We start from the raw sequence: 25541 nt of genomic DNA, 5'->3' as shown, positions 1-25541 counted from the left end.
TCAGGTAGCTGTTCTTGACCTTTTGTTGTAAACTCATGGCCATGGGTAAAAATAGTTCTGTTTTCTTCATGTACCTTTAATTTTGAAATGTGTTGCTGAAGGCTGGCTGGTCCAAAAAGAAAAAGGGGGGAACTGAAAGCACAAATGTGGCTTGGACCAGCCAGCCTGAATAAAGATGGTAGGGACAAGTTAATGCAGCTGGCAAGCTACTTCCACTTATCAGAAACAGATGCTGCAAGGTACTCAGTTGGGCCCTGGGTGATCACAGGGGCAGAAGCAGCATAGAAGGAAGTAGCTAGCAAAGGAAGGGTGACTTTGAGTCAGCCCTGTTGGTTGTACTATTTTGCCCGTGTACGGCTCTGCACGTGCATTACCTAGATTCTCTACATCTTTGACTGAATATAGCTTGCACTGCTCCAACAGTGGCAGATTGCGCTGTTGGTATTGATCCTCAGGAGGGAGGGGAACCAGTAGAGATTAAAGCTTCAGGCTATTCTGCTCTCTCCCCTCCTCCAAGGTCCAACATCCACTGCCTTATTTGGTTGTTTGCTCGGGGCTCAGAGTCCCCTCTTTGCTTGTGGTTTCATTGGTCTTTTGGACTATTTGTCCTACTCATTGAGTTACAGATTGTCTCATGAGCTACCAAACCAAATCTTTATTAAAACTACAGTCTGTAACAAACTACAGGGATGAAAGAACGGAGAACCAGGAGCTCCTGAACAGTCAGGAAAAAGCATCAAGAGGGGCGTAAAACCTGGAATGGAAACAAACATGCAGCGAAAGCCCCAGCAGTGGCGAGGTGAGGTCTGGGCCAGCTGAGCACAGCCGGTCTCCTGCAGGGCTCTGGGTCAGGTCACTCCCCTGACTGCTGTGGTTGGATTTCTCCTCCTAAGTGCTGCTCCTCAGGGAAGCTGCTGCCACGGCCGTACTCCTGCTCATGGCGAATGACCTCATTGCGAGAGAGGTGAGAGGCACCACGCAGAAAGGCAGCAAAGCTGGGAGAAGACACAAACTGCGTCATGCCAGGCCCCGGCACACGGGGAGGAGCGTTTCAGGGCCGGGACCAAGCAGTATCTGCCCTTCCCCCCTGGCAAACCCAGCTTCCACACACCCCCCACCTTCTGGGCCCCCCTCTCCCCATCTGCAAAGCCAGAAGGGACAGCACAGCAACCTCAGCCTTTCAGAAGCAGAAGTGCCGAACACCCTTGTGCACAGGGCCACGAAACATTACCTCTCTGGAGAGCGGACGCGTCTCATTATAGTCTGGACATTGACCTCTGGGCTTTGGCAGTACTTTCGAAGCTCCTCGAGTGCCCTGCGTGTCTCCACCTCGCCCTTCATTTGATATTCCTCTTGGGTCAGCATGTGACGGGGGCTCGGCTGAGCCCAAATGCTCCTCCCTCTCCTGCCAGCAGAAGGGCCCCAGTCAGTGCCCACCCAGCCAGGGCAGTGGGTCAGAGCTGGCGGCTAGAGGAGCTGAGAACGTCCCTCTGACCTCTGCTCGTCGCTCCTGAGGGAGACTGCCAGTCCTGAGCAGGAGTACGACACTCTCCTGCACTGTCCCAGGGACACAGGAACACAACCTCTTACCAGACCCCACCAAACGTGCCCCAGGTGTGTGACACAGACTCCACCCAACAGCTCATCCAGGCCTGATAATGGCTGGCAAGCAGGAGCCTGGGTGCTGACAGTCTTCACCTGTGGGCAGCAGAAGCCCGGTACCTGATGTAATTGATGATCTTGATGCACACTGGAATCAGCATCACAGCCAAGGCAAGAGGATGGATCTGGTTGGCTGCATATAGCAGCGGCAGCCCCAGGAGCTGCAGGCCCCAGATGAGATGGATGCTGCGTTTTTTCTTCAGTGGGCCGTACATGTAGCCCATGTGGAAGGTCAGCAAGCTCACAATCAGCAGGTAGCCTGTGGGAGAGCAGAAGCATGGGGCAGGCAGCACCCAGCGGGCTCAGCTGGGCTGACAGGAGCTGCCGAGCTGCACTCTCAGGGCTGCAGGGAATCCTGAGGCCTGATGCCACGTCCCTATGGGCCTGCTCCCCCTTCCCAGAGCTCCCCCAGCTCAGCAGAATCTGGGTGGGTAAAGAGAAAAGCTCTTCTCTTTTCATTGCAGTGGGTTTGTGTGGACTGCTTTTTGTAGCAGGGGTACGGTGGTGGCTGCGGGAAGTGTCCCCTGTGCAGTTGAGGAGGTGTTTCCATTTAAACATAAGCAAATCCTATTTCCCTGTTGTGCTGAGGGAGCCCCGGCCCAGGCTGCCCAGGGAGGTTGTGGAGGCTCCTGCTCGGGTCACCTTCAAAACTCACTTGGACATGTTCCTGTGGCCTCTGATCGACATGAACCTGCTTTGGCAAGGGGGGCCGGAATAGATCAAGGTCCCTTCCAACCCTCACCGTTGTGTGATGCTGTGAACAGCTTTGCTGCGCACCCTCAGCCAGCCAGAGCTAAAGCAGGACCCAGACCCAGCACAGCCCCGTCCCCCGCTCCCCTGCTCAGCTCCAATCCAGCTCCTCGCTGTCGTCCCACTCACTTTCGCTCCACTGCGGCATCTGTGACAGCAGCAAGATCAGAGTCCCGAGGATCAGCACACAAACCTCGATCAGTTCCATGTTTCCCGCTGCAGCAGCGCCGGGCAGCTCCGCGTCTGCCACTCGCTGAGCAAGTGCCACTGGTGCAGGCGGCAGCACTGAGTGTGGCGCCGGGCTCTGTGATGTCACAGCTGCCGATTCTCTGGTGGGGCCCATGCTGGGGGGTGAAGAGCAACCCCCTGAGGGGCCCCAGGCGCAAGGGCAGGGGCCTGCAGCTGGGGAGGAACAAGCCCAGTATCAGCCCAGGCTGGGGGTGACCTGCTGGAGAGCAGCTGTGGGACAGGGACCCGGCAAGTGCTGGTGGGCGGCAAATAAAGATGAGCCAGAAGCGTGGTTGAGCCCAAAGAGTCATGGTCAACAGAGGCCAATCCAGTTGGTGTCACAAGTGCTGTCCCCGGGGCTCAGGACGGGGGGCACTCCTCTTGAACACCTTTGTTAGTGATCTGGATGAGGGAATCGGTGGCCTCACCGACTTGTCGTGTGGGACTCCACACAGCAGCTTCCCACTTACGGTGATTTCCTACCCCGCGGCAGGATCCATCAGTAAAACAACCGTAATGAGCATCTGTGGAGGAATGGTTAAGGGAGCATGGACATGGATCCCGGGGTATAATGTTAGGCCTGATGGGGCAAGGCAATCTTGCTGCCCGTTCCCGAAGGAAAACACAAAACAACCGAGGTCGTTTCATGCGGTGCTTTATTGAGGGCCCTAGGGACCTGAGGACTACTGTCCAAAGTCAGAGCCCCCCTTAACAGAGATTTTCACAGGGTTTATATACTTTTCAGAAGATGATTGCTTCATCGTACCTACGTGCTGTTTGCTAGTTTTCTTAGGGTTTATTATTACATTGTACACTTTCATGTAATTTCTTTTAACTATAAATCTTACATTTTGTCTAGACACATGGTCATAAATTAACAAACAAGTATTCATCCAAGATAACAGTCCTAGGAACAGCAGATTATGCTCTACATGCTTCATTTATCGTTTCCACAAGTTCAGCATGCCCTACCAGTTTCAAAGTTAATAGGTTACATAATTACATAAACATAAAACACTCCAACAATGCACTAGGCCTAAATTCAAGCCTTAGCCAAACTATCTCTAACTTGTTTATGATGATTGCTAACAGTGCCATCAGGAAACTTGCTGAGGGTCCCTCTGTCCCCTCAGCTAGTTCCTTGATGAAGATGTTGAATCAGACTGGCCCCAGAACCCATCCCTGTGGAAATCCACTGGCCACAGGCCTTCAGCCCCACTCTTTCCCACTGATCTCCACCCCCTGGGCTCTGTCCTTCAGCCCCTTCTCCATCCACCTCAGCCCAGTACCTTTGGTGTTTGCAGGTCATGACACTGACAAGTTCTGGAGGACAACACAACAGCCCCCAGCAGCCATGTCCCTTCCCAGGGCCATCACCCTCCCCTCAGTCCCGCAGGTCACGCTCTGCCCCAGCCTCTCCACATCCTCACGGGCCTCTGTTGGTCACTGGCCTGTTGCAGGGGGCTGGTTGAGGTCCAGCTGGGGCTGTGAGGAGCCATTGCACCCCGAGGGCTACATCCAGCATGGCTCATTACCGGGGCAGGTGACACAGCCACTAAACTGGGGAGGAAGCTGGAAGATTCTGGAGCCTGTGCCACAGCCCTTGCATGGCTGCGCTGGTGCTGCCACAACCCAGGTGGCCCTGTGGCCACCGAGAGCACAACTGGCTCAAACCAACCGAACCTTCTGTCCCCTCAGAGTCAGAACCACCTTGGGACTGGGTTCAGGGTGAGGTTGGGGCTGTGTTGAGCTCAGGATGGTGTTGGGTTGGGGTCAGGGCCATAGACAGGGTGGGGAGGGAATATGAAGCATCCAGAGCGGTTATGAGGTTATGAGGCAGTTACTGAGGTGGATGCTACAGGCCACTGGGAGTTATTGGGAAGGGTAATGGGGGGTTATGAGAGGTTTCGGGCCACTTAGTGGGGGCCAGGGGTGGATATGGGGCAGCTATAGGATGCCAGATGTAGTTACGGGGCATTGGGAGTGGCTATAGGTCAGCTATAGAGTGCCAGAAGTGGTGATGGGGTATCGAGTGGCTATGGGGCAGCTTTGGAGTGCCAGAGGTGGTTACAGGGTATCAGGAGGGGCTATGGGGCAGTTCCGGCGTGCTACAATGTTCTGGTTTAGCAAGGAGCAGCTTTTGGCTTAGTAACAGGGGGAGCGGGTTGCAGTGGAGACCCGGTAAAGAGTTTGCATGTCCTACTCATGGATCAAGCCACAGGCCAATTACAGACTGTCTCATGAGCTACCAAACCAAATCTTTATTAAAACTACAAACAGTCTGTAACAAATTACAGGGATGAAAGAGCAGAGAACCAGGGGCTCCTCAATAGTCAGGAAAAAGCATCAACAGGGGAGTGAAACCTGGAATGGAAACAAACATGCAGCGAAAGCCCCAGCAGTGGCGAGGTGAGGTCTGGGCCAGCTGAGCACAGCCGGTCTCCTGCGGGGCTGTGGGTCAGCTCACTCACCTGATTGCTGTGCTTGGATTTCTCCTCCTAAGTGCTGCTCCTCAGGGCAGCTGCTGCCACGGCCGTACTCCTGCTCATGGCGAATGACCTCGTAGCGAGTGAGGTGAGAGGCACCACGCAGAAAGGCAGCAAAGCTGGGAGAAAACACAAACCAGCATCATGCCAGGCCCCGGCACACGGGGAGGAGCGTTTCAGAGCTGGGACCAAGCGGTATCTGCCCCTTCCCCCTGGTAAACCTGGCTTCCACACACCCCCCACCTTCTGGGCCCCCCTCTCCCCATCTGCAAAGCCAGAAGGGACAGCACAGCAACCTCAGCCTTTCAGAAGCAGAAGTGCCAGCGACCATGTGCACAGGGCCAGGGGACATTACCTCTCTGGAGAGCGGAGGCGTCTCCTGGACATTGATCACTGGGCTTTGGCAGTACTTTCCTTGACTGCCCTGCGTGTCTCCACCTCGCCCTGCATTTGATATTCCTCTTGGGTCAGCAGGTGACAGGGGCTCAGCTGAGCCCAAATGCTCCTCCCTCTCCAGCAGAAGGGCCCCAGTCAGTGCCCGCCCAGCCGGGGCAGCGGGTCAGAGCTGGCGGCTAGAGGAGCTGAGAACGTCCCTCCGGCCTCTGCTCGTTGCTCCTGAGGGAGACTGCCAGCCCTGAGCAGGAGCAGGGCACTCTCCTGCACTGTCCCAGGGACACAGGGACACAACCTCTTCCCAGACCCCACCAAAGGTGCCCCAGGTGTGTGACACAGACTCCACCCAACAGCTCATCCAGGCCTGATAATGGCTGGCAAGCAGGAGTGAGCCTGGGTGCTGACAGTCCTCACCTGTGGGCAGCAGAAGCCCAGTACATGATGTAATTGATGCTCTTGATGCACATTGGAATCAGCACCACAGCCAAGGCAACAGGATGGATCTGGTTGGCTGCATATAGCAGCGGCAGCCCCAGGAGCTGCAGGCCCCAGATGAGATGGATGCTGCGCTTGTTCTTCAGTGGGCCGTACATGTAGCCCATGTGGAAGGTCAGCAAGCTCACAATCAGCAGGTAGCCTGTGGGAGAGCAGAAGCATGGGGCAGGCAGCACCCAGCGGGCTCAGCTGGGCTCACAGGAGCTGCGGAGCTGCACTCTCAGGGCTGCAGGGAATCCTGAGGCCTGATGCCACGTCCCTATGGGCCTGCTCCCCCTTCCCAGAGCTCCCCCAGCTCAGCAGAATCTGGGTTGGTAAAGAGAAAAGCTCTTCTTCTCTTTTCATTGCAGTGGGTTTGTGTGGACTGCTTTTTGTAGCAGGGGTATGGTGGTGGCTGCTGGAAGTGTCCCCTGTGCAGTTGAGGAGGTGTTTCCATTTAAACATAAGGAAATCCCATTTCCCTGTTGTGCTGAGGGAGCCTCGGCCCAGGCTGCCCAGGGAGGTTGTGGAGGCTCCTTCTCGGGTCACCTTCAAAACTCACTTGGACATGTTCCTGTGGCCTCTGATCGACATGAACCTGCTTTGGCAAGGGGGGCCGGAATACATCATCTCTCAAGGTCCCTTCCAACCCTCACCGTTGTGTGATCAGTCACAGCTGCCGATTCTCTGGTGGGGCCCACGCTGGGGGGTGAAGAGCAACCCCCTGAGGGGCCCCAGGCGCACGGGCAGGGACTGCAGCTGGGGAGGAACAAGCCCAGCACCAGCCCAGGCTGGGGGTGACCTGCTGGAGAGCAGCTGTGGGACAGGGCAACTGCTGGTGGGCGGCAAATAAAGATGAGCCAGAAGCGTGGGTGAGCCCAAAGAGTCTGTCTGTTCCTTTTTCTGTTCTGTCTTTTTCCTTTTCTCCTGCCTGCCTTTTTCATTTTCTGCTGCCCTTCTGCCTTGCTCCTTTCCTACTGACTTTCTGTCTTGTTCCTTTTCTAATCTTGTTCACTTTTTGCTGCCTTTCTGCCCTGTTCCTTTTCTCCTGCCTTTCTACCTTGTTTCTTTTCTGCTGCCTTTCTGCCTTGCTCCTTTTCTTCTGCCTTTCTGTCTTGTTCCTTTTCTCCTGCCTTTTTGCCTTGCTCCTTTTCTCCTTTCTGCCTTGCTCCTTTTCTACTGCCTTTCTATCTTGTTCCTTTTCTGCTGCCTTTCTATCTTGCTCCTTTTCTACTCCTGTGGAAGGCGTCAGGAAGATCTCGGGGGTGGAGTGACAGGAGGTGCTGGTGGTAGCAGATATAAGCACGTGGTGTAAACTAGGGGTTCGAATAAAGTATCATCCATGCTGAGTGTGTGGTGATCCTTGTCCCCTCAGCAGGGGTTGAGTAATCCGTGTGGGCGGCCTGGTGGTTTTGCCAGTGGCGGCAACATAATTCCTTTCTGCCTTGTTCCTTTTCTGCTCCCTTTCTGCCTTGCTCCTTTTCTGCCGCCTTTGTGTTGCTCCTTTTCTGCCGCCTTTCTGCCTTTCTCGGTTCTGCGGCCTGGCGCACACAGGCCGCGCCGCCCTCGCGCCGGGAAACGGCTCGGCTCCGGCGACGAGCGAGCGTTCCAGCGGCAGGGAGGCGTGTGCCCTGTCCGATTGGCCGGCGCAGCCGTCAGTCCCCGGGTCCCGCCCGCCTCTTGCTTCCGATTGGCCGGGCTGTGCCTCGCCGTGCTGTGCGGCACCGCCCACCGCCCGCCTCTGGCTTCTGATTGGCCAGAGTGCCGCTCGGCTCCGCCCTCCGCCCGCTGCGGTCCCCAACGGCATCGGCTCGTGCGAGCTCCGGCGGCTGAAGAGCCGACGCCGGCGGGTCCTGGGGGGCTGCGGAGAGCCCGGCGTCCGCCCCGCGGGAGAGGGTGAGCGGGGACCCAGCGGTAGTGTGGGGAGAGCCCGGGGAGGACTGTGGAGGGGCGGGGTTGCGTCGGGGCCGGGCTGGGCAGCAGAAGTGCCGGCCAACCCGAACGCAGGGCCAGGAAACGTTACCTCTCTGGAGAGCGGAGGCGTCTCCTTGTAGCCTGGACATTGATCTCTGGGCTTTGGCAGTACTTTCGAAGCTCTTTGACTGCCCTGCGTGTCTCCACCTCGCCCTGCATTTGATATTCCTCTTGGGTCAGCAGGTGACAGGGGCTCGGCTGAGCCCAAATGCTCCTCCCTCTCCTGCCAGCAGAAGGGCCCCAGTCAGTGCCCGCCCAGCCGGGGCAGCGGGTCAGAGCTGGCAGCTAGAGGAGCTGAGAACGTCCCTCCGGCCACTGCTCGTCGCTCCTGAGGGAGACTGCCAGCCCTGAGCAGGAGCAGGGCACTCTCCTGCACTGTCTCAGGGACACAGGGACACAATCTCTCCCCAGACCCCACCAAACGTGCCCCAGGTGTGTGACACAGACTCCATCCAACAGCTCATCCAGGCCTGATAATGGCTGGCAAGCAGGAGTGAGCCTGGGTGCTGACAGTCCTCACCTTTGGGCAGCAGAAGCCCAGTACATGATGTAATTGATGATCTTGATGCAGATTGGAATCAGCATCACAGCCAAGGCAAGAGGATGGATCTGGTTGGCTGCATATAGCAGCGGCAGCCCCAGGAGCTGCAGGCCCCAGATGAGATGGATGCTGCGCTCATTTCCAGTGGGCCGTACATGTAGCCCATGTGGAAGGTCACCAAGCTCACAAACAGCAGATAGCCTGTGGGAGAGCAGAAGCATGGGGCAGTAATTGATGAAGCCCAGTACATAATGTAATTGATGCTTTTGCTACTCTGCCTTGTTCCTTTTCTACTGCCTTTCTGCCTTGTTCCTTTTCTGCTGCCTTTCTGCCTTGTTCCTTTTTTACTGTCTTTCTCCCTTTCTCCCTTTCTCCTGCCTTTCTGCCTTGTTCCTCTTCTGCTGCCTTTCTGCCTTGTTCCTTTTTTACTGTCTTTCTATCTTGCTCCTTTTCTGCTCCCTTTCTGCCTCGGTCCTTTTCTACTCCTGTGGTAGGCGTCAGGAAGATGGCATAAGCGCCTGTTCCATAGGCGTCACCTATCCCCGCTTCCCGCTGTAATAAGTCCTCTTCCAGTTTACGCTTGCGCAGTGTCTCTGGTACATTTCCATGCCACGGAGCAGGCTACAAACGAGTCTGTTTTTCACGTTCCAAGTCCTTCTTATCTGCAGCTGTCTGCACACCAGCTTCTTAGTTATCAGCATTCAGGGCCTTCAAGGCCTTTACTAAGGAGCACTTTGAATTCCAGCGAGCTGAGGTTTCTTATCATGGTGTTAGTTTACAGTCAATTGCGTCTTTCTAACTTTCTCAGGCCTTTCCCTTCTGTATGTCTGCTTTTGCCCATCAGTTCCCCGCTGCCCTTTAATATGGGCAAATTCATTTGCCAAATGCATTTGTACCTCTGGAAGGGGAATTGGAAAGCGATTCACTTGTAGCTCACCTTTTAACGCATTTTCATGGGCACTAGACATGGAAGACAAAATTGTTAGTTGTCGTTGCCTTCTCCAATTCCAAATAAGCAGCTCAGCAGAGAAAACAAAGCTAACTGAGACTAGTATGAAAAGGCCTATAATGGGGTGACACATCTTATTTAGGATGCCAGTCACAGTGGGGGACCGTCCAAACAGCACATCCCAACAATGCTTGTTTGTGTCTTCTCTTACTCGTTTCGGTACCCTGGTTATTCCCCTGGTGTCATAGTGAACTGTTAGCGGGGTCTTTCCTCCTTTTTTTTGTTTTTTTTTTGTTGGACCTCGTTTAAAATTTTGATCAAATCCTGATGTTTCTTTAGTTGTGTCACCAGCGTAAGAGTCATTGCAATAGGTACAGGTGATAATTTGGGAAGCATTGGATAATTTGATTTTATCAGTTGGTCAGATACGACCGGTGCCAAACAAGAAAAGTCACACCCAACAATCTGAACAGGGTTACAAATCCAGAAATGAGAATGATTCTTACTCTCCATGATTATCTTATCTACTACTAGAGATGTGCAAGCAGTCCTTAAACACACCCAACCTTGGCCAATATATACAATTACAGTCTTCTGGTCAGCATGCGGATGGATCTCCAAGTGACAGGTGCTTTGCTCGGTGTCGAGGCAGATGTCTTGGGCATCGAGTGTGCTATTTTCACAGACGAGTCCTTGTTGCTTTCGAGTAATGCAAGTCTCCAAATTTACAGCTTGCCACTTGGCGTGCGCTATCGGTGCCCACGTTAGTCAACACAAATGCCGTGCCCGTGTCAGTGATGGGGTCATAGGTAACATTTAGCAGAGTCCCCCAAGATTGAAGCTCCTTCTCTATGTCTGTGGCACTGTTCCAAACCACCTTCCGGATTTCAGTGGGGAAACTGCCTTCACCACCCTCTCGTATAATTAGGGCGGCTACCGACTGCATCCATAATTGCGCCTGTATGCAACTGAGGGCCAAAGAGACATTGTCCGTACCGTTGTCTGGACCGTACCGAATTGCTTTTCCACTTTTTCCCACCTTGGTAACCCTTTTGATAAAAGCCACTTGTTAGTTCCTAATGCTGACAGAGAATATTGCAAAGCTGTTTGTAACCTTATCAGATCACTGTTTGCAGTGGCCAATCTGTTCATTAGTATTTCTGAATCAACTCCCTTTAGGACCTCCAATCCTGTCCCCAATACACCAGTCTCTCTGTGTTTGGCCCCTAAAGGGTCCTTTTTTGTCCATTTTTGATGAAGCTATATACCATGTGTCCTCAGCATCCTCCAGCAGTTGTTCTTTCAGCTCTGGTCAGCTGGAGTAGACTGCTTCAATGGTTTCCAGGCAATCGTGAGTCAGTGGTTCCCCTGTAAGTCCACTAAGGAAAGATGCTGGGTTGACAATGTTAGTTACTGTTATCTGGACAATTGGGTCTTCAAGGCCCTTACTAACGAGCAGTTTGAACTCCAGTGAGCTGAGCTTTCTTATCATGGTGTTAGTCTACAGTGAATCGTGTCTTTCTAACTTTCTCAGGCCTTTCCTTCCTGTATGTCTGCTTTTGCCCATCAGCCGGGCTTTTGTCCGCCCTTGTCTGGGGGCGAGCGGTGGCAGAGCCAGTCCCCGGCAGCACAGAGCACGGAGGAGGGAAAGGCGCTGCGGGACGCGGCATGAGCGGCGGCAGCTTCCTGAGCCTCGGCGCTTCTCTGCAGGAGCCCCCTGTGCCCGGCTCCGAGGGACGGGCGGCCCCTGAGCTCAGCGACGGCGCAGCAGGTACTGGCAACGTCCCCGCGTCCTCTTGCTTCTGTCTCGTTGTGTTTCTCTCACATGGCTTTTCTTCACCTGCTGCCCTACACGCTCCCTCCTTTTTGTTCTCTGCCTCTCAGTCACTCTTGTCCTCTCCCTACCTTGAGTGTTTCTTCTTCAGCCTTTCTTTATTCTTTTCCCTTTTAATCTCCTCGCTCCCTGTCGCTTTGGAAGTGTGTTTTCTCTCCCTCTCTCTCTCTCTCAGGCTGCCATGCTGCCCTGCTGGGTTCTGTGCTGCAGCGACTGTCCTCGGCAGCTGGCTTTCTGAAGGCTCTCTGCTCAGCTGCGTTGTTGTAGTTGGCTCTCCCTGTTTCTTTGGCTTTATTTTGCGAAACTCCCTGCCTCTTAAAATGTTCTTTCTTACCCCTCATTGTACTGTCTTTGCTGGGTGTGTTGGTGGCTGTGTCTTGGCCTGCCTTAGGAGCCTTGCTTCTTTGACTGTCTTCCCCGGCCCCGTTGGCTGCCTTGTCGTTATCCCTGCCCGTGTTCTGAAAAGGTGCCGTCTTTGCATCCTCCTTGTGTCGGTGCCTCTGTTCTCCAGCCTCACTTTCCAAGCCCCCTGTGCCCTTTGCTTCTGCTGCTGCACTTTCCTCGAGGCCCCCTGGGCATCCAGTTTCCTTCCTGCATTCCCGCTGAACTCGCCGTCTCTCTCTTTGTTTCAGCAGGGTCCATCTTTCCCGTTTCCAGCCTGGATATTGAAGAGAGCCCAGGGCGTTCAGGAGCTGCTGCTTTCCTCCTCTGCCGAGTGGCCAGCCCGCTGGAGTGCTGCCTCCTGCACCAAGAGCCCTTCTCCGGGATGAGACCCGTGTGGCAGCTGCCGGGGAAGCGGCCGTCTGGCTGAGCAGCCGCAGTCGTCCTGTGCCCCAGGAGAAGCGGCCGCAGTGACTGTCTGCTGGGAGAGCCCTGAAGAACCCTGGGCAGCCAATGGTAGGTCCCACTCCCCAATCCCTGGGATGGGGATCCTCTTTCATCACAAGGCTGATAACACAGGCTCTACTTTACTTTTGCATTTCTCGTATTCTTCTGCTTTTCAGTTTTTCTCCTTTTCTGCTTTTCTCCTTTACTTCAACTTTTCTCCCCTTCTCCTGCCTTTCTGCCTTGTTTCTTTTCTGCTGCCTTTCTGCCTTGCCACTTTTCTGCTTCCTTTCTGCCTTGCCACTTTTCTGCTGCCTTCCTGCCTTGCTCCTTTTCTGCTGCCTTCCTGCCTTGCTCCTTTTCTGCTGCCTTTCTGCTTGCTCCTTTTCTGCTGCCTTTCTGCTTGCTCCTTTTCTGCTGCCTTCCTGCCTTGCTCCTTTTCTGCTGCCTTCCTGCCTTGCTCCTTTTCTGCTGCCTTTCTGCTTGCTCCTTTTCTGCTGCCTTTCTGCTTGCTCCTTTTCTGCTGCCTTTCTGCCTTGCTCCTTTTCTGCTGCCTTTCTTGAGTCTAAAATGTTTTCAGAGAAAGTCAAAGGAATGAGTACACTGAGAGAAGGAATATTTGAAAGGCATCAAAGAAAGAAAATGGAAAGCAAATGTAAAAAGAAGGTTTTAAAAACGAGGATTGTGAGGAAATGGATAAAAAACCCCAAACAAATACAAAAGAGGGACAGCAAGTTCAAAGTTCAGAGCTCACCCCTGCCCTGCTCAAGTGTGGGTGCTAAATGCCAGGTGTGACCAGGGGTATATGAGCCACAGTTGTTCCACTGGGAGCTCATTGTTCTCCTGGGTGTGTTGCCCGTTCCCGAAGGAAAACACAAAACAACTGAAGTCGTTTCATGCGGTGCTTTATTGAGGGCCCTAGGGACTTGAGAACTAGTGTCCAAAGTCAGAGCCCCCCTTAACAGAAAATTTCACAGAGTTTATATACTTTTCAAAAATGATTACTTCATCAGGTCCACGTGCTGTTTACCAGCTTTCCTAAAATTTATGATTATATTGTGCTCTTTCATGCAGTTACTTGAGACTCTAATTCTTACATGCTTGTCTAAATGCACAGTCATAAATTCTATAGATAACAAACGAGTCAGCATTCGAGATAACGATTTCTTTGAGAAAGGCAAGATTTGGCGTTCCGCATGCTTCACTAATCTCTTTGCTTGTTTAAGCAAGAATGCACAAGCTCAGCATGCCCCACTAGTTCCCTAGACTGCTAGGTTACATCAACATCCCACACTGCTCACTAGGCCTCGATACAGACCTTAGCCTAACTACTTCTAACTTTCCATATACAGTAATGCTAACAAGTCCCCCCTTTTGAGCATTCTTCTATCTTGCAAGGATGCTCAACATCATCTGTCTCTATTGTCCGTGTCTCAAGTAGTGGTTTCCTTATATGATGGAGGAGGAGACCCATTTCCAGTTCCATTTCTGGTCATCGCATTCATTAATCTGCGGGTGTTGAGCTTTTCTCTGGTAATGGTTCCTAAAATACACTTGTAAACTATATAAATTATCATCAATAGTATAACAAACATAATTACATATTGGATGACTGAGGAAATCCACCCAGAGACCTGGAGCCCCAATGAATCAAATATTGCTCCTATCCAATTATGTTGAGCTGCTTCTTCAATTTCTTTGGTTTCGGTTTCAACCTTCTCCAATTGTAAAATATCTTTTTCTACTTCGATTGTCGTGTTTGGAATATGGATACAGCAGTGATCAATTCTTTTGCTCAGGTAACCACAGACCCCATGTTCCCGCAGCAGCAACATGTCTAAGGCCATTCTATTCTGCAAAGTCATTCTGCTCGTTGCCTGTAGCTGCAAATTCATATCCTTAAACCCTTTCTTGGTGGCTGCTGCTAATCTTTCAGTCTGGCCCAGTAGCTTATACAACATTTCCCTATTACAGTAGGATGCAACCTGTGCAAACAAAGACTCTAAAGCCCAGCCAAATTTTACTCCATCACTTGGTTCATGCCACTCATCTTCTACCTTGATATCATCACCTATTTCCCTTTTCTTCCGAGCTATCCTCGTTTCTAATTTAGATTGTCTCCGAAATGGGCATAATGTGGGAACTCCCAATGTTATTTAGGTTACTGGACCTAGGTAACTATATGATTCCAACAAACCAGGTCCCCATACTATGTCCCATTCATCTTCCAAAGATTGTTGTCGTGTAACATTCTGGCAGATCTCTTCATTCCTAATCTTTTCAACTTTTATTCTTGTGCTACTACACCAATATCCAATTATTGGAATAGTACCATCTACTGTACAGCGACCTTTAATATTGCCACCTCTCCCATAAGGACCTGTTCTAACCCATCTATAATACCCCGGCAATGATCTACACTCCTTTTCCGTTAAATCCCCCTTTATTAAACACCCATTTGTCCACTCTTCATACTTTATTGATACTTGCCTGCAATTCCAAGTAAAATTAACAGAGGTTTCTGGCATGGTTGTTATTGGAATAATTCCCCAGGGTATAGGTTCACCTGCAGCCTGAGGTAGTGGCAAACATGCTGTAATCTTAGATACATTCTGAACCATTCCAAAATCTCTAATCAACCCAACCACTAAGTTTTCCTGTCCTTCATCTCGATGGAAGTTTATTGTCCCATTTCCTAGATCCCGTATTCTCCTTCGGCTATATTTGCCTCTAATTAATGATACTAACATCCTAGAGTGGGCCCACCACGCATCTTTGGCTATCCAACACCAATACATCCCTTCATCATCTGACTGCACGTCACTTATTATTAATACTGTGGTGCCGCCTAACCTCTTCTCTATCCGATATTTCCTTCCAGGCTGTATACTGCTATCTCCAAACCACCACCCAAAATCTGAAAAACTCATTCTGGGATTCACTTTACATGTTAAAATAACTATTTTCCCTTCGTTGGCCTGATACACCCCTTGTGTGGCCCTAATTCCTTGATTCAAATGAGGTCGGCCCTGCATATTTCTTTTTCCATAATTAGAGTAGGGTCCACATACAACTACACATAGATATTGTCCATCCACCTTACCCAACAGAGGTTGAGTATAATTCAGCCATCCTATCCCTCTGTTCCCCACATTCCACCAACTGATTCCTTCCTCGATCCTGTCCCACAATCCTTGAGGTCCCATTTTCCACCATTTAACTTGAACCGGGGCTTCACATTCTCTTTGTGAAGTAAAAGTGCAGTTTATCCTCAAGGGTGGGCCATCCCACATATCCATTGAAGCTATTTTTGGTATTACTTCTACTCCCTCCTGAATCGGGGACCAAGGTACTACTCTCAATTCTATTCGCTTATAATCAAAATTTTCCCGAATTAACACCAAACACATGTATACTCCTGCTTCTCCTAACGTTAAATTAGTCAATGGTAAGGTGATCTCTCTTTCCTGTATATCCCTATTCCAAACAGTGACAATACTTGCATTAATCGTTTTGATCCTTGTGTCCAAATCACAATCATCTCCTCAGCTCCAGCTCCCTGGTCGTTCGTAACTCCACAGGTCAGGTTTACATCCATCCCCTCCATGACAGCAACCACCGGTTCTGTAATAGTCACAAGTACAAACCCATCAACAGGTACAAATTTCAACAATACTAATATCACAATAATCAGAAATGCGGTTTTGCTCAGAATATCATTCGAGTTGGGGATACTACTTGGGTTTCCCATTTGGTTGGAACCTTCTTGACTCGAGTGTAGTGAATCCAGGCGTCGGTTCCTGCTACCTTCACAGCTGTGAAAGTTGTCAGGATCACCTGATGGGGACCGTCCCATGTCTCTCTCAGTGGGTCTGTGAACCAATTCTTCACATAGACCTGATCTCCCGGTTGAATATCATGCACTGGAGTTTCCAGCGGGAGCGGCCGATTCCATTGAAGGGCACCCCGTAAGGCGTTGAGAACTCTGTTGGGTGACATAACATAGTTAAAAATCACCTGGTCTCCCAATACATGCGTGTCTCCTTTTAACACGGTGGCATGATAAGGCTTGCCGTACGGTATCTCGTACGGACTTACTCCTATCCTTTCCCTAGGCTTTATCTTAATCCTAAGTAACGCTAACGGCAAAGCTTGGGGCCACTGAAGTTTGGCCTCCTGACATATCTTTTTGATCTGATTTTTCAATGTTTGGTTCATCCTTTCTACTTGACCACTAGACTGGGGTCTCCACGGAGTGTGTAAATTCCAGGTAATGTCTAACGTCCTAGCCACCTCCTGAACTATCCCTGCCACAAAATGTGGGCCTCTATCTGATGATAATCCCAGTGGTACTCCACATCTAGGTATTATTTCTTTCAACAAAGTTTTCAGCACTTCCTTCGCTTGGTTTGTTCTACAAGGGAAGGCTTCTGGCCACCCCGAAAAGGTGCACACATACACCAACAGGTATTTAAGTCCCTGAGCCCTTGGAAGTTCTGAAAAGTCGACCTGCCAATAATCTCCAGGCTCTGGTCCTATTTGTAATTTTCCCAACTGCACCTGTTTCCTTACAATAGGATTATTCTTTAAACAAACTGGGCACATGGCATTCACCCTTTTCGCCAGCGTTAACATTTGGTTGGAAATTATTTCCTTTTTCAAAAATTTTACCAACACCTCCGCTCCCCAATGGCATTTCTTGTGTTCAGTCTCTAATATGGACTTCATAACATTTTTGGGCGCCACCACTTGTCCCGTTGTCGTTACATACCATCCAATTGCATTCTTCTGGGCCTTCAGATATGTCGCCAATTTCTCATCATCGGCAGAACAGCTCGGTTCTTGAGTCATATAACAAGAAACAGGGCTCACCTTGGTTGGTATTAAAGCCATCTGAGTCCAAACCTGTCGAGCAGCTTCTTTAGCAGTGATGTCTGCTAGTTCATTCCCTCGATATATCTTTCCTTCTTCTTTACGATGTCCCCTGATGTGCATTACTGCTGCCTTTTCTGGTTTATGTACCGCATCCAACAGGGCGAGAACTTCCGATCTATGTTTTATCATAGTCCCTTGTGAGTTTAACAGTCCCCGTTCCTTCCACAAGGCACCGTGAACATGTACAACTCCAAAGGCATATTTCGAGTCAGTCCATACATTTACCTTTTTTCCGGTACTCAAAATCAATGCCCTGGTAAGTCCAGTTATCTCTGCCTTTTGAGCAGATGTCCCAGGGGCTAAAGCCTTTGCTTCAGTCACTTGTGCAGCTGTGACCACCGCATATCCCGCATACCTGGTTCCATTTTCCACAAAGCTGGACCCGTCGGTAAAGAGATCCCAGTCTGAATCTTCTAACGGTGTGTCCTTTAGGTCTGCTCGGTTCGCATACACCTGTTCAATTGTTTCTACACAGTCATGAACCAGCTCCCCTTCTTCCTGTTTGCTGCGAAGAAATTCTGCTGGGTTGATATGGTTAGTTATCTTAAGTTCCACATCATCTTGTTCTCTTAATATAGCTTGATATTGCAACATTCTGCTGGATGATAACCAGTGACCCCCCTTTTGTTCCAGGACAGCCAAGACCTCCATTTTCCTTCCCAAAGTCAGTTTTCGGGCTTCCTGTATGAGGATCACTGTGGCCCGTAACTGCCCTCAAGCATGACGGCCAACCAGCACTAACATTGTCCAGTTGTTTTGAAAAATATCCCACTGGGCGTTTCCATGACCCTATTTTCTGGGTCAACACTCCCAGAGCCAGATTCTGCCTTTCATTTACATAAAGCTGAAAATCCTTATTTAAGTCCGGCAACCCTAAGGCAGGCGCTTCTTTCAGAGCTTGTTTTAGCTCCTGAAAGGCTCTTTTCCTTTGTGGACTCCATTCCAATTGGGGCTCCTTCAAAGCCTCATACAAGGGTTTGGCTAACAATCCAAAATTTAGAATCCACAGCCTACACCAACCAACCATTCCTAAAAATGATCTCAGTTCCTGATGATTCCTTGGAAGGGGTATGGCACATATTGCCTCAATTCTGTTTGTGCCCAATCGTCTCTGACCTTGCACCAATTCACATCCCAAATAAAGAACACTCTCTTTGAGGAGCTGGGCCTTTTCCTTAGATACTCGATATCCTGCTTGTCCCAGCATATTCAGTAAGGCAATTGTAAGCTTCAGGCAAACTTCCTTTTCCTCAGTTGCCAACAGAATATCATCCACATATTGCAAAATCACATCAGAGAATGGAGATTCTCTTACCTGTTCGGTCTTCCATTCCTCCAACTCTTTGGCTAATTGATTTCCGAAAGTAGTGGGGCTGTTTTTGAAACCCTGCGGAAGCCGTGTCCATGTCAGTTGTTTCTTCCTTCCCGAATTTGGATCTTCCCATTCAAATACTTCCTACTTGGTAATGCCAGCGGGATGCAGAAGAAGGCATCTTTCAAATCAGTTACTGTAAACCATTTAAACCTTTCCGACACAGATGTTAACAGAGTGTAAGGGTTAGCAACCACTGGGTGAATGTCCTTTACAATTTCATTTATGGCCCTTAAATCTTGCACTAGCCTATATTTACCATTAGGCTTACTTACAGGAAAAATAGGAGTGTTATATTCAGATTCACATTCCTGTAAAATTCCTTGAATCAAAAAGTGGGTTATCAGTGGAGCCACTCCTTTCCTCCTTGGGGTCCCATTGCTTCCCGTAAGGGAGCTATTAGCTGAGGCTCTCCCTGATTCCTTCTACCTTGTCTGGTATGTTCTGCAAGAGGGGTTCTCTGTATATTTCGATGAGCTGCAGGGGAGGGAGTTTGGGGACGGAGGGTGACTGAGACTTGGGGAACCCTCGGGGAACTTGGGGATTCCGTCATTCCCTCATTCTCTTCATCCTTCTCATCTTCATCCTCTTCACTGATTTCTTCCCTTTCTACCCGTTGTTGCAAATTAGACGAAGCAGTGGGACCTCGAGCATTGGGAGCAACCAACAACAACAAGTCCTCTTCCTGCCTAGAGAATTCTGCTATACATTTAACACATATAGTTCTTTTCTTACATTTGCTACACCCCAATTCTTTAGTTTCTAAAACCAAAATTCCACACTCCCTCTGCCAATCTAATTTCCGTCCCAAATAATAAAACAGATCCAAATACGGGATCTCATCCCATTTCTCATTGTCTCGTAAATACTGCATTAAAGGTGATATAACATCCAGATCAACAGTACCATTCAGGGGCCACGCAGGTCCTCCCTCTGATTCATACAGAGGCCACCAGTGATTACAATAATCTATCATTTTACCCTTATTCAAATCTTGATAAAATCCAGCACTCCTCCATCTTCCCAGCAAACATCCTAATGGGGTGTTTCCTGGGATTTTACTATTAGACTGAACTAACGCCTTAAAAGTTTTAAACGACATCATTTCAAGTATTCACGAAACAAAATAGCAGCAAACAACATAGCAGCAAACACAAACACTATAACAATACAAACAAAAATCACAAAACCAATAACAAATACCAAACCAACTTGCCACTTCTCGACGCCGCGAGGGGCAAGTGCCGGACCTGCGTAGCCAGGTTGTTTCTGCAGCCAAGTTGTCCAGCCCTCAAATGATGTTTTCACGAAGGGAGAGCATGCTGGCTGAATGTCAGAAACATTGATGCTCATTAGCATTTCAACACGTTTAAGGGACCACTCTGGGTTAAACGACATTTGTTATTGACCTATATTCTTGATCATGTATGGCCCAATCTCAAAGGTCTTTAGCTCTAACCTCAGGTCAATTTTGACTTTATCGTGCAGTGCCCGACCTTCCAATCCTTGCCATCAGCAGGTGACCAGGGCTGGTTCAGTTCGCTTAAAATTAAACCAGCACTCGGGTCTCTCTAGGCACGCTTCTCCAAGTTCATTTGAAGATGTCATCATCCTTATACGAATCATAGTTTCCCCCAAAATCACCGTCTCATCATCCTGGTGATACGCTTGGCATCCCACTGTTATCTCATTCCCCATTTTTGCCCATAACCGGGTCATCTCGTCCCCATTACCTCTGGGCCACTGACTTTCCTGGTATACCTCATTCCCGTGAGAAACCACCGTAGCCAGCCTTGTTCTTGGATCCACCTTTCCCTTCATCACAGTATGGCTCTTCTGAGCATGATTCCAAGGCCAGTCCTTAGGCTCTCTGTTGCAAGCGAGGGAGAAGATACTAAAACATATTAACAGCTCAAACTCTTCATTAATAATTTTAAAGGTCTGCTCTTAAGATTGTGAGGACTTTTGCCGGGGTCGGAGTCTTAAGGGTCCAGTCTCTGTTACCTCCCAACACTGCTTGTGAGCTTTCTTTACTCTGGTATGGTGTATCCATGATGTCTGTTGCTGTATCTTAACAGCTGTGTGTGTCGTCAACAGAACCTGGAATGGTCCTTCCCATTTCAGCTCCAGGGCTGAGTCTGACAGAGATCTGACATCTACATAATCACCTGGTTCTATGTTATGTACAGGCCATGAGCACGGGTCCCTAAAACCAGTTTTTCTACTTTTCTGAGTTGTTTTTGTAAGCTTATTCCATAGTCAGTTAACACCTCGGCACCAACTTGTGTTGATGTTCCTGCTTGGACTGAATAGGGTCTTCCGTACAGTATTTCAAAGGGACTGAATCCCTCCTTAGCCCTTGGTTTGGTTCTTACTTGCAGCAAGGCTAGAGGTAGTGACTGAGGCCAGGCTGGTCCAGCTTCTTGGCCCACTTTTACAGTCTGTAATTTAGGAAGGTGCTTCATCTTCTCCACCTGGCCACTTGCTTGGGGTCTGTAGGGAGTGTGCGACTGCCAGTCTATCCCCAGAACCCCACTAATTTGTTGGGTCATTTTGGCCACAAAATGAGGGCCTCTGTCTGAGGATATTACTGCTGGGACCCCAAATCTTGGTATTACCTCATGCAGTAAAGCCTTAGTTACCTCTCTAGCCTTGTTTGTTCGGCAAGGGAATGCTTCTGGCCATCCTGAAAAGGTATCAGTTAGTACAAGTAGATATCGGAAACCCCCTTTTCTTGGAAGTTGTGAAAAGTCAATTTGCCACCACTGTCCAGGGAAATTACCCTTCCCTATCTGCCCTGGCTCCATTTTCCAGCTTCCCTGTGGGTTATTCTGTAAATAAATCTCACATTCTTGTGTTACTTGTTTGATGGTTGTGTACAAGTTACAGGCAACAATGTGTTTGCTCAGATACTTACACGGGGCTTCGACTCCCCAGTGAGACTTTCTGTGTTCAGCCATGATTCTAGCCCAAAGTCATGTACTAGGCATCACTACTTTCCCTTGTGGTGTTGTAGCCCAACCATTTTCCTCTGTTTCTCCCCCTAAATCCTGAATCAATTTCTGGTCTTCTTTCAGACAGTTAGGAAGCTGGTTGATTGGGATTTTTCCACCTGGAATCACAGACTGTATCTCTGCTGTGCCTTTTTCAGCTGCTCTCTTTGCTTCCCGGTCTGCCATGGAATCGCCTGCCTCTTGTGCACTTGTTCCCTTGTGGTGAGCTTTGCAGTGCATAATCGCTACTTGCTTTGGTAACTGTACAGCTTCTAAGAGTTTGAGAATTTCCTCTGCATGTTTTATGTGCTTCCCTTGGGTGGATAAGAGTCCTCTTTCTCTCCAGATCGCTCCATGGGCGTCAACCACTCCAAAGGCATATTTGGAATCTTCCTGTCTTTAGCAAGCTCTAATGCTCGAGTTAAAGCTATTATTACAGCCTTTTGTGCAGAGGTGCCTGAGGCGAGGGCCCCAGACTCTATTACCTTGTCTGTAGTGGTCACTGCGTACCCTGCGTTGCGCTGTCCACTTTTGATGAAGCTGTATACCGTGTGTCCTCAGCATCCTCCAGCAGTTGTTCCTTCAGCTCTGGTCAGCTGGAGTAGACTGCTTCAATGGTTTCCAGGCAATCGTGAGTCAGTGGTTCCCCTGTAAGTCCACTAAGGAAAGATGCTGGGTTGACAATGTTAGTTACTGTTATCTGGACAATTGGGTCTTCAAGGCCCTTACTAACGAGCAGTTCGAGCTCCAGTGAGCTGAGCTTTCTTATCATGGTGTTAGTCTACAGTGAATCGTGTCTTTCTAACTTTCTCAGGCCTTTCCTTCCTGTATGTCTGCTTTTGCCCATCACCCGGGCTTTTGTCCGCCCTTGTCTGGGGGCGAGCGGTGGCAGAGCCAGTCCCCGGCAGCACAGAGCACGGAGGAGGGAAAGGCGCTGCGGGACGCGGCATGAGCGGCGGCAGCTTCCTGAGCCTCGGCGCTTCTCTGCAGGAGCCCCCTGTGCCCGGCTCCGAGGGACGGGCGGCCCCTGAGCTCAGCGACGGCGCAGCAGGTACTGGCAACGTCCCCGTGTCCTCTTGCTTCTGTCTCGTTGTGTTTCTCTCACATGGCTTTTCTTCACCTGCTGCCCTACACGCTCCCTCCTTTTTGTTCTCTGCCTCTCAGTCACTCTTGTCCTCTCCCTACCCTGAGTGTTTCTTCTTCAGCCTTTCTTTATTCTTTTCCCTCTTAATCTCCTTGCTCCCTGTCGCTTTGGAAGTGTGTTTTCTCTCCCTCTCTCTCTCTCTCAGGCTGCCATGCTGCCCTGCTGGATTCTGTGCTGCGACTGTCCTTGGCAGCCTGGCTTTCTGAAGGCTCTCTGCTCAGCTGCATTGTTGTAGTTGGCTCTCCCTGTTTCTTTGGCTTTATTTTGCGAAACTCCCTGCCTCTTAAAATGTTCTTTCTCACCCTCGTTGTACTGTCTTTGCTGGGTGTGTTGGTGGCTGTGTCTTGGCCTGCCTTAGGAGCCTTGCTTCTTTGACTGTCTTCCCCGGCCCCGTTGGCTGCCGTGTCGTTATCCCTGCCCGTGTTCTGAAAAGGTGCCGTCTTTGCATCCTCCTTGTCTCGGTGCCTCTGTTCTCCAGCCTCTCTTTCCAAGCCCCCTGTGCCCATTGCTTCTGCTGCTGCACTTTCCTCGAGGCCCCCTGGGCATCCAGTTTCCTTCCTGCATTCCCGCTGAACTCGCCGTCTCTCTCTTTGTTTCAGCAGGGTCCATCTTTCCCGTTTCCAGCCTGGATATTGAAGAGAGCCCAGGGCGTTCAGGAGCTGCTGCTTTCCTCCTCTGCCGAGTGGCCAGCCCGCTGGAGTGCTGCCTCCTGCACCAAGAGCCCTTCTCCGGGATGAGACCCGTGTGGCAGCTGCCGGGGAAGCGGCCGTCTGGCTGAGCAGCCGCCGTCGTCCTGTGCCCCAGGAGAAGCGGCCGCAGTGACTGTCTGCTGGGAGAGCCCTGAAGAACCCTGGGCAGCCAATGGTAGGTCCCACTCCCCCATCCCTGGGATGGGGATCCTCTTTCATCTCAAGGCTTATCACGCCTGCTCTACTTTATTTTTGCATTTCTCGTATTCTTCTGCTTTTCAGTTTTTCTCCTTTTCTGCTTTTCTCCTTTACTTCAATTTTTCTCCCCTTCTCCTGCCTTTCTGCCTTGCTCCTTTTCTGCTGCCTTTCTGCCTTGCTCCTTTTCTGCTGCCTTTCTGCCTTCCTCATTTTCTAATACCTCTCTGCCTTGTTCCTTTTCTCCTGCCTTTCTGCCTTGTTCTTTTTCTCCTACCTTTCTGCCTTGCTCATTTTGTAATACCTTTCTGCCTTGCTCCTTTTCTGCTGCCTTTCTGCCTTGCTCCTTTTCTGCTGCCTTTCTGGAGTCTAAAATGTTTTCAGAGAAAGTCAAAGCAATGAGTACACTGAGAGAAGGAATATTTGAAAGGTATCAAAGAAAGAAAATGTAAAGCAAATGTAAAAAGAAGGTTTTAAAAACGAGGAGAGTGAGGAAATGGATAAAAAATCCCAAACAAATACAAAAGAGGGACAGCAAGTTCAAAGTTCAGAGCTCACCCCTGCCCTGCTCAAGTGTGGGTGCTAAATGCCAGGTGTGACCAGGGGTATATGAGCCACAGCTCCTCCACTGGGAGCTCATTCTTCTCCTGGGTGTGTGCTCTGAAGTGGGGTTTGGAGGCTTCTGAGTTGCATGTGCAGAATATTCCAAGCTGCAGTGAGGGCTGAGGTAAGAGCGTGGGTACCGAGCAATGCGGCGAGACATGGTTGGGCAGAGATTCTGATGTGCTTGAATAGGGAAGATTCAAGGCAGATGTTTCTTTCCTTCCAGGAGATTCTCACATGTGAGACTGTTAAAGTAGAGAATCACACAATGGAAGGAAGGGACTTTTAGAGATTATCTAGTCCAAACACCTTGCAGAAGCAGGTTCACTTAGATCAGGTTGCATAGGAACATGTCCAGGCTGGTCATGAAGACCTCCAAGGAAGGTCAAATCTAAAGTCTGGTATAAGAATCCCACTCCTGGAGAGTGGCAAGGGCCTGCAGATCTGTTAACGTGGGGAACAGGCTGCGCTTGTGTCGTTACAGATCAAGGTCCCCGGTGGATTCGGGCAAAATGGATCAAGCCACATCAAGCCAAAGGACTTAATGACTGTAAGAGCAACGGAAAAAACAGTCTTGAGGAAAGAACCAATTGATCCACCCTCAATCCATCACCCTGTTAAAATGTAAACCCTCTCAACTGTGGCACCACATATGCTGCTGTAAATTCCTCCAGCTACCTGTATCATATTAAAAGAACTGAAGAACTTAACAAGACGGCCAATGGAAACTTGAAAGCCAAACTGGTGTGTTTTCTACAGATGAAGAGATATTTCCTGCTCACAGATCAGCATGCGAAAGAAGTGGAAGAAAAGTCCAAAACTACATTCAGAAAACAAACCTCAGTGGAAGCACAGAGAACTCATCCCTTCTCACCAGTGTGCGTCGCTCCTAGCAACACACATCAGATTACGTTCATTTTGAGTTTATGGATTTCTGTGTTGTATTGTTCAGTCATGTAGCTGTTATTGACCTTTTGTTGGAAACTCATGGCCATGGGTAAAAATAGTTCTGTTTTCTTCATGTACCTTTAATTTTGAAATGTGTTGCTGAAGGCTGGCTGGTCCAAAAAGAAAAAGGGGGGAACTGAAAGCACAAATGTGGCTTGGACCAGCCAGCCTGAATAAAGATGGTAGGGACAAGTTAATGCAGCTGGCAAGCTACTTCCACTTATCAGAAACAGATGCTGCAAGGTACTCAGTTGGGCCCTGGGTGATCACAGGGGCAGAAGCAGCATAGAAGGAAGTAGCTAGCAAAGGAAGGGTGGCTTTGAGTCAACCCTGTTGGTTGTACCACTTTGCCCATGTAGGGCTCTGCACGTGCATTACCTAGATTCTCTACATCTTTGACTGAATACAGCTTGCACTGCTACAACAGTGGCAGATTGCGCTGTTGGTATTGATCCTCAGCAGGGAGGGGAACCAGTAGAGATTAAAGCTTCAGGCTATTCTGCTCTCTCCCCTCCTCCAAGGTCCAACATCCACTGCCTTATTTGG

At 50.0% G+C, this 25541-nt stretch overlaps 2 protein-coding genes across 2 annotated transcripts in view; both read right to left on the bottom strand.

Annotated features, from left to right (window-relative positions):
• The window catches only part of LOC133627971 (nuclear envelope integral membrane protein 1-like), a 67112-nt gene that overhangs the window by 20529 nt on the left and 21042 nt on the right, over nt 1–25541 (bottom strand). The window lies entirely within an intron of this gene.
• Nucleotides 4890–10122, bottom strand: LOC133628000 (nuclear envelope integral membrane protein 1-like). Its single transcript, XM_062015674.1, has 5 exons — nt 10046–10122; nt 8488–8709; nt 8017–8190; nt 5112–5245; nt 4890–5004 (listed from the first exon to the last, which is right to left on the bottom strand). The coding sequence occupies exons 1-5, from the start codon at nt 10120–10122 to the stop codon at nt 4967–4969; spliced, it is 645 nt and encodes a 214-aa protein (XP_061871658.1). The 3' UTR covers nt 4890–4966.

The sequence above is a fragment of the Colius striatus genome, chromosome 26 (genome assembly GCF_028858725.1).
Source record: "Colius striatus isolate bColStr4 chromosome 26, bColStr4.1.hap1, whole genome shotgun sequence".
Lineage (NCBI taxonomy): Eukaryota > Metazoa > Chordata > Aves > Coliiformes > Coliidae > Colius > Colius striatus.
This window is presented reverse-complemented; position numbering and strand designations above follow the sequence as displayed.